Raw genomic sequence first — 15,552 nt, forward strand, 5'->3', positions numbered from 1 at the left:
GTGAGTCCATTGGCTGTGGGAACATTTCAATGATGGGGCAAGTGAAGTTGAGTGAAGTTATCTCCTTTTGTCAAAAGCCTGATGGTTGAGGGATAGTAACTGCCTTTGAAATTGGTGGTGTGAATCTTGTACCTTCTGCCTGATGGCAGTTGCAAGAAGAGATCATGACCTGGGTTTTGGGGAACCCTGATGATGGATGGAGCTTTCCTATCACAGTATTTAAAGTACATCTGCTCCGTGGTTGGGAGGGCTTTGCTCATGATATACTGGGCCAAATCCACGACTTTTTATAGGATTTTCCATTCAAGAGTGTTCATGTTTCCATAGTAGGCTGTGATGCAGCCAGTCAATGTACTCTCCGCTATGCATCTGTAGAAGTTTGTCAAAGTTTTAGATGTCATGCCAAAACTCTGCAGATGCCTAAGGAAGAAGAGGCACTGCCATGCTTTCTTTGCAATTGCCTTTACGTGCTGGGCCCAGGACAGGTCCTCTGAAATTGTAACTCCTAGGAATTTAAAGTTGCTAACACTCTCTTCCTCTGATGAGGACCAGCTCAAGGAACTCTGATTTCCCTTTTCTGATGTCTATAATTAGTTCCTTGGTCTCTTAGTTACGTGAGCTCTTGTCTTTTAGAGAAGTTGACCATGCCAGACCTTGTCTTACTGCAATATATAAATGTCATTACCTCCATTGATATACTTAGTGACCTCCATGAAGAATTCAATCAAATTAGTCAGATATAAATCACAGCCCACTCTCATAATAAAGCCCATGCTGACTATCCCTAATCAGTCCCTGTCTCTGCAAGTGCAGATTAATGCTTTGCCTCAGATTTTTACAAAAGAATTTCCCTGAACATAGATTTTAGAGTTGTCATGGCAGCGTAGCAGTTCGTGCAATGCTTCACAGTGACTGCAATCACTATTCGGGTGTTTGATTCTGGCCGCTGCCTGCAAGGAGTTTGTATGTTCTCCCCACGACCGTGTGTACTTCCGCCAGGTGCTCCCATATTCCAAAACAGACAGTAAGGGGTAGTGAATCATGGGCATGCCATGCTGGAACTGGAAACGTGGCGACACTTGCAGCCTGCCCCTAGCACATCCTTGGACTGTGTTGGTTGTTGATACAGATGGTGCATTTCATTGCATCTTTCAATGTACATGTGGCAAAGAAACCTAATCTTTGGAGTCACTGGCTTTCATGCCTGGCCTCTTTTATATTTGTTGGCCTACAGTCATATGGCATCTCTCCTTTGGCTAGAGAAGATTTGAAAATTTCTGTCAGAGCCCAGCAATCTCTTCTTTTGCCTTCCATAGCATATAACATACATTCCATCAGGATATGAGAACTTATCCATCTTACAATCTAATTCCACCATCTTTTTGATGGCTATTTGTTTAGAATCCCACTGTACCTTTCCTTGAATCCTCCAGCTGTTATGTCTTTCTTCATCATGAATACGATGAGAAGTACTTACTGAAGACCTTGACTACATCCTTTAGCTCCAGACAGAGATTACTACCTTGGTACCAACTGGACCCTTCTTCCCTGATTTCCATCTTGTCCTTAGAGTACTTATAAATACTCTGGGATTTTCCAGAGACATTTTTTGCTCCTTGTTCACTTTCCAAATTAATTTTCTTTACCACATATTCTATATTCTCTTACAGCCTCTCTTGGTATCAGTTTTCTAAACTTGCCAAACTTTATCTTTTTTTTAAAAAAAAACTTTATTTTCAGCCCTTGATATTCCTTGGCATCTGGGGTTCCTTTGACTTGTTGTCTTACCCTTCTCTATTATGGGAACAAGTTGGCCCTGAGCTTTCACTATTTTATTTTTGATCCCATATAGACAAAAGCACAAATAGTTGCACCAAGTCCACTTGTGTCACGTGTTGTCTCATCAAAATCAACTGTCCTCTAAATCAGGACCTTAATTTCCAAATCTATCCTTCTCTTTCTTTATAACAATCCTAAACTTTCAATGTTGTGACCAAGGAGAAATCTGAAACAGTTTAGACTTGTGAGACTATTTCCAATGAATGAATCAAAGATCTCCAAAATAGTGAACCCCCAAGCCTTCCCTGCACATTTTCACCAAACTCATTCTGAAAGAAAATCTACTTCTGCTTTTCTAGTTGTCCAATGTATTTGTTGATTCAAAGACAGCCAAGAGCTTTGTATGTAATGTACCTTTCTGACTGCTGAAAGGGGAAGGGAAAGGACGATACGCCCAGTGATGGAATATACATGAAGGTGTTACAAATTGCAAAGGATGGCCTATTGAGTGTGGAGACTAGTGGGATTGAAAGTGAAGATCAGGGGAACTTTATCCTTGTATTGGCAAAGAGGCAGATAGTGAGATCAAAGATTGTGAGAAACCAGTTGAGGGCTCTGTCAAGTATGGAAGAGAGGAAGGCATTGTTCAGGCGAAAGGAAGATGCCTCCGAGGCACTTTGAGGAAAATCATATCATCAGAGCAGAGACAACGGAGAAGTACTGAGGGAATGGAACATAATCCTTAAAGGAACAGGATGGAAGGTCATAGTGAGATAGTGGTGGGTGACTGTGGGCTTGTAGCTGATGTGTTTTGTTAAATGAGACCTAGAAGTGGAATGGAATGCATCAAAGATGATGAAGATGTCAAGGTGAGAACCGGGTGCAAATTGGCAACAAATTAATGGATTTTTTGAGTTCTATGTGAGCGCAGCGAGTAGACCGATACATTGATCATTGTAGCAGAGAAAGATTTGAGGACAGGAGCCTGAGCAGGATTAAAATGTGGGTTGTTCTGTGTTTCCCAGAAAAAGCCAGGCATAGCCCCACACAAGTTCTGATAGCTACACTTTTGATCTGGAGAAGGTGAGTGGAGTTGAAGGAGAAGTTATTCATTGTGAGAATTCGTTCAACCACGTAAATAAGTGTATCGGTGGAAGGGAAGTGTTTTGGCCTATGTTTGGGGAAAAACTTGCAGGCCCCCAGACTTTTCTAGTGAAGAATGGCCTTGAAGAGGGAATATACATATGGCCTGGTAACAGTGATCTGGCACACTGAAAACTGACAAAGGAACGGAAGACACCAAATATGTTATGGCTGTAAATGGGAGGGGTTTGGGCCAGGAGAGAAAGAATGGAGTGAAGGTAGACGAAGATGCATTCTTTGGGGCAAGACCCTGTTGAACCAATGAGTTTCCCTGAACCATCCTCTAGATCTTGGGGAGAAGGAAGAAGTGAGTTGTGCAGGCCTTGGGAGACTATAAAGCTGGAGGCTATGAATGGAAGATCCAATGAGGAAATGAGATCTGTAACTGTGGGAGGCAATAATGGAGTAATGGTCCATAAGGGTTTATGAGGAGTTGTCCATGATCTGAACTTTGACCTCCACCAGGTCACTTTGCAGAGCACTTGTGCTCATTTTATAGGAGTGACCCGTAAGTTTCCAGTTGCTTGCCACTTTAATTCGTCACCCCACTCCCACTGTCATCTTTTTGTCCATGGTCTTCCGCACTGGTACAATAATTTCTAAGGCAAATTTGAGAAACACCACCTTATTTTCATTCTGGGTACATTGAGCCTTCTGGACCAAGTACAGAAATCTTCAGTTTTAGGTAGCTCACTGCTTCTTTCTGTTTGTATCAGGAATGGTCTTTCCTGCATCTTATCAGGTCAACTCAGTTTTCCTACTATGACCTGCTGGTTCACGCTCGACACAGAAGCTCAAATTTCTGGTAAATGCTCCCATTAACCTTATCAGAGACAGCTCCTTTGCTGTACACATCCTCCCCTCATTCTGACAAAATGTCTCAGACCAGAGACATCAACTAGTTCCACTGATGCTGCTTGATCTGCTGGATGTTCCTGGCATTTTGTGTTGTTAGTTCAGATTTTCTTCAGCCAGATGAAGCTCAGTTTGTCAAACCACAACAACATCATCCTTGCTGACAGATTTGGTGACAATATTGCTCTGCAGGTTCAGAAGGGGTAGACAACAGTGAATAGAAGGTATGGAAGTATTGTAATAGTCATATCTGTGTCAATTAGCAATTAGAAATCAATATATCTAAACAGAGGTTGGGATCCAGGTGGATCAGGAAATCTAGGTATCTGTAACAATTTATTCAGTGTTCTATTACTGTTTTACCTCATACTGTAGTATTATATTGATATGTATGAACAGTACGCAAGCTAAGTTTTCATTGTACTTCGGTACATGTTGCAATAATAAAACCGATATACCAATTTATTATCACTGGCCCATAACTCATACTGCAATCACCAGTCTCCTGGGTAGTCCCAGAGTCAACTGTGATGGCATTGCCTTGACTGATATCATGGAATGATATGGGTAAACATGAGAAGCCCAGCCACAAAAATATAGTACTGTTATGATTGTAAAGAAAAATACATAAAAAATACTAAAATATGTTGAAAATTTCCCAAACAGCTACTAACACTCGGAAACACTGTAAGGTAATTTGAAAAAAAAAACAAATCCAAATTAGATTAGAAGAGATTTATTTTTCCCTTTCAATTCTTCCGCAGAATGCTGCCATCTCTTCTGAAGTCAGTGGTCTTGGAGAGCATCTCATTAAGACTCAATTCTACTGCTGGCATCAGGCAAACAACAAATGAGAAAAAGCCAGTGAAAATCAGTTAGAAAGTATTGGATTTCTATATTTGTACAGGGGTCCTGCAGCAAGTTGCCACTTATGCTGACAAATGCCTGCCTTTCTACGCAGACCTGCAACAACACCGAACCAATGTAAGGTAACTTTATTAGCTAATATTTAGATCATGCTCATTTTCTTCCCATGAGAGTATTGTCTTTCAGCTCCCAAGGAATAACTGAAAGACAATGCTCTAATGGTGAAAATATATATCAACATAAATCAAGTTAAGCATCATATTTTATGTAGTGTAATGCTTATATAGCGTAAGCCTGCTTGCTTGAAATTAGTGGTCACATTTGCGAACTGAGTTCTGGTTGCCAATTAGTTCAGATAAGTCTTCAAAAGTCGGAGATTGAATAGAGATTGGTTGGTTTACTGGCAAAAAATACTTGCTACATAAGCAACTGCTTCCAACAGGTGGTGTACAACGCAAGCTCTAAACTACCAGAGAGGTTAACAATATTTCACACAAAGACTTAATTTATATAATTTTCAAACTTGCTAATCGAGATTCAAGGGTCAACTTTATTTGCCATATACATTCACATGTACAAGTTGAGCATCCCTTATCTAAAATTCCAAAATCTAAAAAGCTCTGAAATCCAGAATTTCTTTGAGCACTGACACAACGTCACAAATGGAAAATTCCACAGGGCGCTGGGAAGGTTCCCAGGCGATGCGCACATCTCTGCGCACCACGGACAGTTCTGAGAAGAGACCTCACATATGTAATGAACAGAAGTTAATGAAAAATAGAAAAACACTGCAAAAAGTGAAAAATGAAGATCTCAGTTGTATATTGAAAGAGGAGAACTGTCATCCTCGGAGCAAACGTTGCAACTTAATGGTATGTTGCTCATGACACAAGTAAAGATCCATCACAATGAACTGAAAATTGAAGGTAATTGTTTCATGTACAGAATTATTAAAAATAATATATAAAACTACCCCTCCCTGTCGGGTTGCTGCTTGAAATTGATGGCAGATACGAAGCCAATCACAGCACTTGCATCTGTTAATTGATGCAGTAAGGGGTAGTCGTTCATCTCTGACAGGTCTCTGGAGGACCCAGTTCCATCACGCCAGACTATGCCCCTTCTGCAGGCTGTTCACCCTGTGAGCTTCACACCAGCTACACACAAGCTGTAGGTTTCATGTTTAGAATTGGGTCCCATCCCCAAGGTATCTCATTATGTAAATGCAGGTATTTCAAAATCCGAAAACTATTTTCTCTCCATTCTGGCTCCAAGCCTTTCGGATAAGGGATACTCAACTGGTATTAGGAATTTGCTGTGGTATTTTGGTCAAGGCTTGATATGCAACAAAAAAAAAACAATAACTTTCAACAATTATAAAGAATAGAGAATTATACAAAAAATCAAGTTAGAAGTTGAAGTACCGATTTCCTTCTTGTATTGTAAGAATGTGTTATCTCCTTGTAGAGTGCATGAGGCTTCATGCTGACCATCTAAGAAATCATATATATTCTTTGGAGTTTAAATGAATGAGAAATGATCTTATGGAACCTTGTAAGTTCCTCAGGAGAGCAAAAGATTTGATGTTGAGATGCTTCCACGAATGAGAGAAAATGAATTGGCGGAATTACAAGGTTAGGAAGTGGTCACTAAAAACTGAGCTGCTTTAGAATTTCTTCTCTCAGGGCTTGGTGGATCTCTGGAAATTTCCACTCCAGAGGGTTAGGTCACTGGGGGCATTTAAAAAGGAAATAGGCAAATTATTGAAAGCTCTGATAATCAAGGGCTACGGTGAACCGACATGGAAGACCAGATGCGGAATGGGGCCTGTCAGGTTGGATGGGCTCTTATTTTCAGGTCTTATGCAGAGCTGAACCTTGGCAACTCAGCCATTAGTCAATGAGCAGTAGGGCAACACCTAAAGGCACAAAAACTGTATAATTTTATTGGCATCCTGATTATGTGTTTGAAGTAGATTTGAAGGGCACAAAACAGGGGTTTCCAACCTTTTATATGCTATGGAGTCTTATCATTAACTGAGGAGTCCCTGCTTTTCAGTTTGGGAAGCCCCTGGTCTAAAGTATTAATGTTGTCCATTAAAGGAACTGCAAAGACCAAGATTAGAAAAAGCATAGATATATAGAAAACCAACAGCACAATACAGTCCCTTTGGCCCACGATGCTGTGCCGAACATGTAGTTACTTTAGAAATTACCCAGGGTTACCCACAGCCCTCTATTTTTCTAAGCTCCACATACCTATCCAAGAGTCTCTTAAAAGACCCTATTGTATCCACATCTGCTACCGTTGCCAGCAGCCCATTCCACGTACTCACTAATCTGTGTGAAAAACCTACCCCTGACATTTCTGTACCTACTTCCAAGCACCTCAGAACTGTGCCCTCTCAAGTTAGCCATTTCATCCCTGGGAAAAAGCCTCTGGCTATTCACATGATCAATGCTTCTTAACACTTTATTCACCTCTATCAGATCACCTCTCATCCTCCATCGCTCCAGGGAGAAAAGGCCAAATTCCCTCAACCTATTCTCATAAGGAATGCTCCCCAATGCAGGCAACATCCTTGTAAATCCCCTCTGAACCCTTTCTATAGTTTCCACATCCTTCCTGTAGTGAGGTGACCAGAACTGAGCACAATACTCCAAGTGGGGTCTGACCAGGGTCCTATATAGCTGTAACATTACCTCTTGGCTATTAAACTCAATCCCACAGTTGATGAAGGCCAACGCACCGTATGCCTTCTTAACCACACAATCAACATGTGCAGCAGCTTTGAGTGTCCAGTGGACTCAGATCCCAAGATCCTTCTAATCCTTCACACTGCCAAGAGTCTTACAATTAATGCTACATTCTGCCAGCATATTTGACCTACCAAAGTGAACCACTTCAAACTTATCTGGGTTGAACTCCATCTGCCACTTCTCAGCCCAGTTTTGCATCCTATTGATGTCCCGCTGTAACCTCTGACAGCCCTCCACACTATCCACAACACTCCCAACCTTTGTGTCATCAGCAAATTTACTAACCCACCCCTCCACTTCCTCATCCAAGTCATTTATAAAAACCACGAAGAGAAGGGATCCCAGAACAGATTCCTCAGGCACACCACTGGTTCATTTCCCAATACCAGATCAAGTACAGCCCCTCCTCTTGTAGGCTTATCTGCATATTGTGTCAGGAAACCTTCCTGAACACATCTAACAAACCCTGTTACTATTGGGTGGTCTATAAAAATCTCCAGTAGAGTTATTGACCCCTTCCTGTTTCTAACTTCCTCCCACAGAGAATCAGTAGACAATCCCTCTATGACTTCCTCCTTCTCTGCAGCTGTGACACTACCTCTGATCAGCAGTGCCACGTCCTCACTCCTTCTGCTCCCTTCCCTGTCCTTTCTGAAATATCTAAAGCCTGGCACTCTAAATAGCCATTCCTGCCCCTGAGCCATCCAAATCTCTGTAATGGACACAACATCATAGCTCCAAGTCCTGATCCACGCTCTAAACCCATCCACTTTGTTCATGATTCTCCTTGCATTAAAATAGACACATCTCAAACCATCAGTCTGAACGCATCCCTTCTCTATCACCTGCCTGGCCTCCCTCTCATACTGCCTACAAGCTTTCTCTATTTGTGAGTCAACCTCCCTTTCCTCCGTCACATCAGTTCAGTTCCCACCCCCCAGGAATTCTAGTTTAAACTCTCCCCAATAACCACTTATTAACACTTGCCAGCATACCAATCTGACTTGTACATTCACGCAGATATCAAACTCATTATGTAAAATTGTTGATGAACGAGAATGTTTAGCGTTAAATGGAAGGTTTTGATTCAATAATCTATGTTAAATATTTAAAGCATCCTGCTAAAATGTGAATCATAAATCTACAACTATGCAAAATGTTCTGTTGTATTAGAAAGTCAATGTCAGCTCAAGTGGTTTCCAGAAAATGCATACGAGTAACTAGCAAAATATGTTTGGTATATGTGTATTCCCATGGATCTCAGAAACAAGGAGCTAGGTTTCTATTATACAGTGGCATGCAAAAGTTTGGGCTCCCCGGTCAAAATTTCTTGTTACTGTGAATAGTTAAGTGACTAGAAGATGAACTGATCTCCAAAAGTCATAAAGTTAAAGATGAAACATTCTTTTCAACATTTTAAGCAAGATTAGTGTATTATTTTTGTTTTGTACAATTTTAGAGTGAAAAAAAGGAAAGGAGCTCCATGCAAAAGTTTGGGCACCCCAAGAGATTTGAGCGCTCAGATAACTTTTACCAAGGTCTCAGACATTAATTAGCTTGTTAGGGCTATGGCTTGTTCACAATCATCATTAGGAAAGGCCAGGTGATGCAAATTTCAAAGCTTTATAAATACCCTGACTCCTCAAGCCTTGTCCCAATAATCAGCAGCCATGGGCTCCTCTAAGCAGCTGCCTAGCACTCTGAAAATTAAAATAAATGATGCCCACAAAGCAGGAGAAGGCTATAAGAAGATAGCAAAGTGTTTTCAGGTAGCTGTTTCTCAGTTCGTAATGTAATTAAGGAATGGCAGTTAACAGGAACGGTGGAGGTCAAGTTGAGGTCTGGAAGACCAAGAAAACTTTCCAAGAGAACTGCTCGTAGGATTGCTAGAAGGGCAAATCAAAACCCCCATTTGACTGCAAAAGACCTTCAGGAAGAGTGAGCAGACTCTGGAGTGGTGGTGCACTGTTCTACTGTGCAGCGACACCTGCACAAATATGACCTTCATGGAAAAGTCATCAGAAGAAAATCTTTCCTGCATCCTCACCACAACATTCAGCGTCAGAAGTTTGCAAAGGAACATCTAAACAAGCCTGATGCATTTTGGAAAGAAGTCCTGTGGACTGATGAAGTTAAAATAGAACTTTTTGGCCACAATGAGCAAAGGTATGTTTGGAGAAAAAAGGGTGCAGAATTTCATGAAAAAAACACCTCTCTAACTGTTAAGCACAGGGGTGGATCGATCATGCTTTGGGCTTGTGTTGCAGCCAGTGGCACGGGGAACATTTTGCTGGTAGAGGGAAGAATGAATTCAATTAAAAACCAGTAAATTCTGGAAACAAACATCACACCATCTGTAAAAAAGCTGAAGATGAAAAGAGGGTGGCTTCTACAACAGGATAATGATCCTAAACACACCTCAAAATCCACAATGGACTACCTCAAGAGGCGCAAGCTGAAGGTTTTGCATCGCCCTCATTGTCCCCCGACCTAAACATCATCAAAAATCTGTGGACAGACCTCAAAAGAACAGTGCATACAGGACAGTCCAAGAATCTCACAGAACTAGATGCCTTTTGCAAGGAAGAATGGGCGAAAATCCCACAAACAAGAATTGAAAGACTCTTAGCTGGCTACAGAAAGCGTTTACAAGCTGTGATATTGCCAAAGGGGGTGTTACTAAGTACTGACCATGCAGGGTGCCCAAACTTTTGCTTCAAGCCCTTTTCCTTTTTTGTTATTTTGAAACTGTAAAAGATGGAAATAAAAAAGTAATCTTGCTTAAAATATTAAAGAAATGTGTCATCTTTAACTTTATGCCTTTTGGAAATCCAGTCATCTTTTACTCACTTAGCTATTCACAGTAACAGAAATTTTGACTGGGGTGCCCAAACTTTTGCATACTCTTTATGTATTATTTGATTCATAGAAATGAACAATGTATTATTAGCCCCTTTATCATAAAGGTGGGGCTTAAATTAATCAGAACTGGACTTGCATCAGAGTCCATCACGGTCACAATATAAAGATTTGAAATAGCACCTTGATGCAGGAAGATTGTTCCCGATGTTGGGGAAGTCCAGAACGAGGGGCCACAGTTTGAGGATAGAGGGGAAGCCTTTTAGGACCGAGATTAGGAAAAACTTCTTCACACAGAGAGTGGTGAATCTGTAGAATTCTCTGCCACAGGAAACAGTTGAGGCCAGTTCATTGGCTATATTTAAGAGGGAGTTAGATATGGCCCTTGTGGCTACGGGGGTCAGGGGGTATGGAGGGAAGGCTGGGGCGGGGTTCTGAGTTGGAGGATCAGCCATGATCATAATAAATGGCGGTGCAGGCTCGAAGGGCCGAATGGCCTACTCCTGCACCTATTTTCTATGTTTCTATGTTTCTATACAAACATAAAAACTGAAAATGTTTGACCTTGGGCCGAGGCCATATCATAATGAAACTGAACAAGGTAGTGGTGGTTTATTTGATTTTGCAGATGCTAATTTGCTTCCATTTCACTGTATTTTTTGTGGGACAATGCTGTTTGACCAGCTGGTTTCTGTAGTTGCACATCCATTTGTTCATGCACCAGCAATGGCGATCATTATGAGCTGCTGATCTGATGCCATTCCTGCCAAACTAGATGTTGGTGACTCAGCTATCCTCGTGTAATCTGGAATTGATGCAGGAAGAATCCCCTCCCCATCTACTAACAGGGATCCTTGGTGAATTATCACCTTCCCGGTGTTTAGGATTTCAATTTGCTTGAGAAAATGATTAATTCATTGGAGTATGAATATAAGTTATGCTGTTTGCTGTGGCTAGGGCAGATATGGTATCTTCCAAACTCCACGCACAGGATCAGTGGTGGCTAATCCACATGCCTTCAGCATAATGGGGAAGAGGAGGGTAGAAGAAGAATCTTGCCAAGAGATCCTGTCCAGCTAGAATCAGCAAGGGTGTGCCCAATCTCTCCAACTGAGCAGCAGGCCCTTGGGAACCCCCATTTCTCCATGGAGGTGATGACAGAGATGTGCCATGTGTAACAATCACAGCTGTATTCCCACCGAAACAAACAAAACCTCTCTGCCTGTGACTGGGGAGATTTCAATTTTTTTGCATTATGTGTATGTACAAAAGAAGAAAATTAAGAACATAGAACATAGAAATCTACAGCACATTACAGCACAATCTACAAAACTCTGGTTAGGCCACACTTGGAGTACTGTGTCCAGTTTTGGTTGCCTCACTATAGGAAGGATGTGGAAGCACTGGAAAGGGTACAGAGGAGATTTACCATGATGCTGCCTGGTTTAGAGAGTATGCATTATGATCAGAGATTAAGGGAGCTAGGGCTTTACACTTTGGAGAGAAGGAGGATGAGAAGAGACATGATAGAGGTGTGCAAGATAATAAGAGGAATAGATAGAGTGGATAGCCAGCACCTCTTCCCCAAGGCACTACTGCTCAATACAAGAGGACGTGGCTTTAAGGTAAGGGATGGGAAGTTCAAGGGGGATATTAGAGGAAGGTTTTTTTACTCAGAGAGTGGTTGGTGCGTGGAATGCACTGCCTGAGTCAGTGGTGGAGGCAGATACACTAGTAAAGTTTAAGAGTCTACTAGACAGGTATATGGAGGAATTTAAGGTGGCAGGTTATATGGGAGGCAGGGTTTGAGGGTCGGCACAACATTGTGGGCCGAAGGGCCTGTACTGTTCTGTGCTGTACTATTCTATGTTCTCTATGTTCTATTATTGGCCCTTTGGCCCACAATGTTGTGCTGACCATGGAACCTACTCTAGAAACTGCCTAGAATTACCCTAGTGCATAGCCCTCTATTTTTCTAAGCTCCTTGCACCTATCTAAGAGGCTCTTAAAAGACCCTGTTGTATCCGCTTCCACCACCGCCGCCGGCAGTGCATTCCATGCACCCACCACTCTCTCTGTGTGAAAAAATTACCCCTGATCTCCCTTCAGTACCTATTTGTAAGCATCTTAAAGCTATGCCCCCTCATGTTAGTCATTTCAGCCCTGGTAAAAAGCCTCTGGCTATTCACACAATCAATGCCCCTCATCATCTTATACACCTCTGTCAGGTCAGCTCTCATCCTCCGTCGCTCCCAGGAGAAAAGACCAAGTTCACTCAACCTATTCTCATAAGGTACGCCCTCCAATCCAGGCAACATCCTTGTAAATCTCCTCTGCACTCTCTCTATATTATCCACACCCGTCCTGTAGTGGGGTGACCAGAACTGAACACAGTACTCCAAGTAGGATCTGACCAGGGTCTTATATAGCTTGCAAATTCTTTACATTCAGTGTTTTAAATTTACTTTTTAAACCCATATGGTTTTTGCCACTCATGTACCCCCCCCCCCGGGGTGATACATCATTTCATTGTTTGAGGGGCTTCCCAACCCAACAACTCCTCCACGTCCCACAGTGGAAAGAGCCTAGACTTCCCTAAAGAGCCTTTGCATTGGCTGCACTGAGTTTCACTGCGTCCCTCAGCATGTACCACCGTAGCCTAGACCATGCCAGTCAGCAGCATTCTCTCATGGACATCTTGCTGTGCTGGAAGACCAACAAGTTTTGGGAAGATCAAAAGACGACTTTCAATAAATTGAAGGAGAATTTGACGTCTGTCCCGGCGTGTGCACCTGAGAACAGCCTATAGATCAGAGAGCCCTCTGTTATGCAGCTGCTCGGGATAAAGCAAGTAAAGGATTCTTGCATGTGTCTCTACACGCTCTTAGCAGATCCACACTCTACGAAGAGGTGGATGACCATCTCTTCCCTACTGCAGCAATCTTGAGGGCAATATGCTTTGTGGAGGATATACCTTCTGTACAGGAAGGATCTGAGTGTGAGAGCCCCTCTCACTGCCAGGTAAGCAAGGTTCTGGCGAGTTTTAGTGATGAGGGCATTCTGAGAGATAACTTGGACAGTTTGGTCAGGGAATCATCCCACCGTATCCATTGATATCTTCTCCCACAGTATCTGAAGAACGTTCCGTGCTGACCATTGCCTAAGGGATATTTTTCCAGGGAAAGGTGTTTGCCTGGAAGAACTCATCCATGAAGGATATTGACAGGATGTTACATGACAACAGGGCCAGACAAGCCTCCATGATGCCAGGAACAGGTAGCCCCTGAGCAGATAGTTTGAATACTTTGTTACATACCTTGAATCCATGCACAGCCTGATGTAGACACGCACAAAGGACAGCATCGGAATGAGGACAAGGTTGAATAGATTTTTGAGGCCATTGTCTGGGGATTTGTACATTGTAATCTGATGGACTCACTTTATCTTGGCTCCTGGATGATCTAGAGGATGTCCTGGACACTTGATGAGGAGATGGACCAGGGAACTACACACCTGTGCTAAGTACAGTGACCCAGACAGCAGATCACAACTGATGATCAAATTCTTCCCAGTTACTGACAAAGAGTGTCATTTCCACAGGCCTAATTTTTGTTTAACTTTACCAATTTGCTCCAGGCAATTAATTTTATACATATCAGTCCCTCCGAACCAGATCCTCAGTACCTTCAGTTGGTCTGCCTTGGTGGTTGCATTCATTGGCCAGTTGTCGAAGAGCATGGCCTTGCTCTTACTATGGTTGTCTCTGGCCCCTGATGTTGATTTAAGCTGGGGTGTCCAACCTGGGGTCCAAGGACCCCTTGGTCAATGGTGATGGTCCACGGCATAAAAAAGGTTGGGCACCATGATCTGAACAGCTTGCAGATGCTGACCAATCTGTGAACTGACTGCGGATCCGAGCAGAAGACGGAGACATCATCTATGTACAGGGGTGTTTTGATCTGAATGCCTCTGCTACTTAGCAATGTTACCCACTTACTTTCTCATCCTTGCTGACAGAATCAGCAAAAGGTTCTATGCAACAGACAGGGAAGACAAGCCATAAGCACTATCACCTTGTGTCTTTGCAGCCGGTGATGTTCGCGATGCCTGCTGGTAACCAGCCGACAGCTGCAATGACGACGTGACAGAAGCTCTGTACTCTATGCGTTTTCTCCTTCATAGATCCTTACCCCTGCTTCTGAAACATTCCTCATATGCATGAGATTCGACATGAAGACTCCCCCATTTGAGGCATCTACAGCAGTATGCAGAGTGACAATATTGAAGAAAACACACTTCGGTCAATCTGTTCTTGGTCTCTTTTGTTCTTCAGCAGCCTAGGTCTATCCAGATGGGAGTTCACGGCTGTATGAAATAAGGGAAGGTAAGGTAAACAAAGCAGAATGTGAGGTATTTGATTACATTGCACACATCTTGGATATTAGAGGATCTCTGGGATTAGCAGTATGTGTGAAATAAGATGCATAAAATACGAGTACACCAACTCCTTCAATGAAATCTCCAATGATGTTGGTCACAGTCTGTGAGGTGATCATTCCATAGTCACCTACACTCTCCTCCAGGCCACCGAGCTGATAAATAGGAAGTTGTCCTGCCTTTAGTAACGGTGATCTTGAGAAATACAGGAAGGTTGAGCCAGTGGAGCCTACACTCATTGGTAGTTGAGAGGTTATCTTGTTAAAATATAAGACTCTGAGGAGGTAACATACGGTGTGCTTTGAGATGACATTTCCTCTGACAGAGGAATTCAGAACTAGAGATTCAAACAGATTTTATGTCTACAGGGAAGTTGTCGGTTACAAAGATGAAAGTGGAACATGGGCAAAGGTCAGATCAGTCTTGTTTAGTAAACTCAAGTATCAATGTAGCCTCCTCCTGTATAATATTTTTGTATGTATATGAGAGCAGGGAATGTGTATCTTGCAAAGTGAATGTGTAATGCCTCTGATGTGGTTGAATAACTAGCAGAATTGTCTAGCTACAGGCAAGCTGCTGGAGGGCTGGCAAGTAGTAATGTTGTTTCATTATTCAAGAAGGGAAAGAGGATTAACCCTAGAAACTATAGACTGCTGACTCTCACACCCCTGGCAGGGAAGTTACTGGTGAGGATTATTAGGGATGGGATTTATGAGCAATTGGAGAACCATGATCAATTAGGGACAATCAGCATGGTTTGTCTTTCTAATTTGACTGAGTTTTTTAAAAAAGTACTGAGGTGAAAGCTGAAGGTAGAGCTGTAGACATCGTCTACATAGATTTTAGTAAGGCT

At 42.4% G+C, this 15,552-nt stretch overlaps 1 protein-coding gene across 1 annotated transcript in view; it reads left to right on the forward strand.

The window, feature by feature from the left end:
- The window catches only part of dntt (deoxynucleotidyltransferase, terminal), a 329,435-nt gene that overhangs the window by 29,357 nt on the left and 284,526 nt on the right, over positions 1-15,552 (forward strand). The window contains exon 2 of the mRNA XM_063071749.1: positions 4,542-4,761. Within this exon, the coding sequence (XP_062927819.1) occupies positions 4,709-4,761 (53 nt within the window). The 5' untranslated portion in view covers positions 4,542-4,708. The remainder of the gene's footprint in view (positions 1-4,541; positions 4,762-15,552) is intronic.

Source organism: Mobula hypostoma, chromosome 19 (genome assembly GCF_963921235.1).
Source record: "Mobula hypostoma chromosome 19, sMobHyp1.1, whole genome shotgun sequence".
Classification (NCBI taxonomy): Eukaryota; Metazoa; Chordata; class Chondrichthyes; order Myliobatiformes; family Myliobatidae; genus Mobula; species Mobula hypostoma.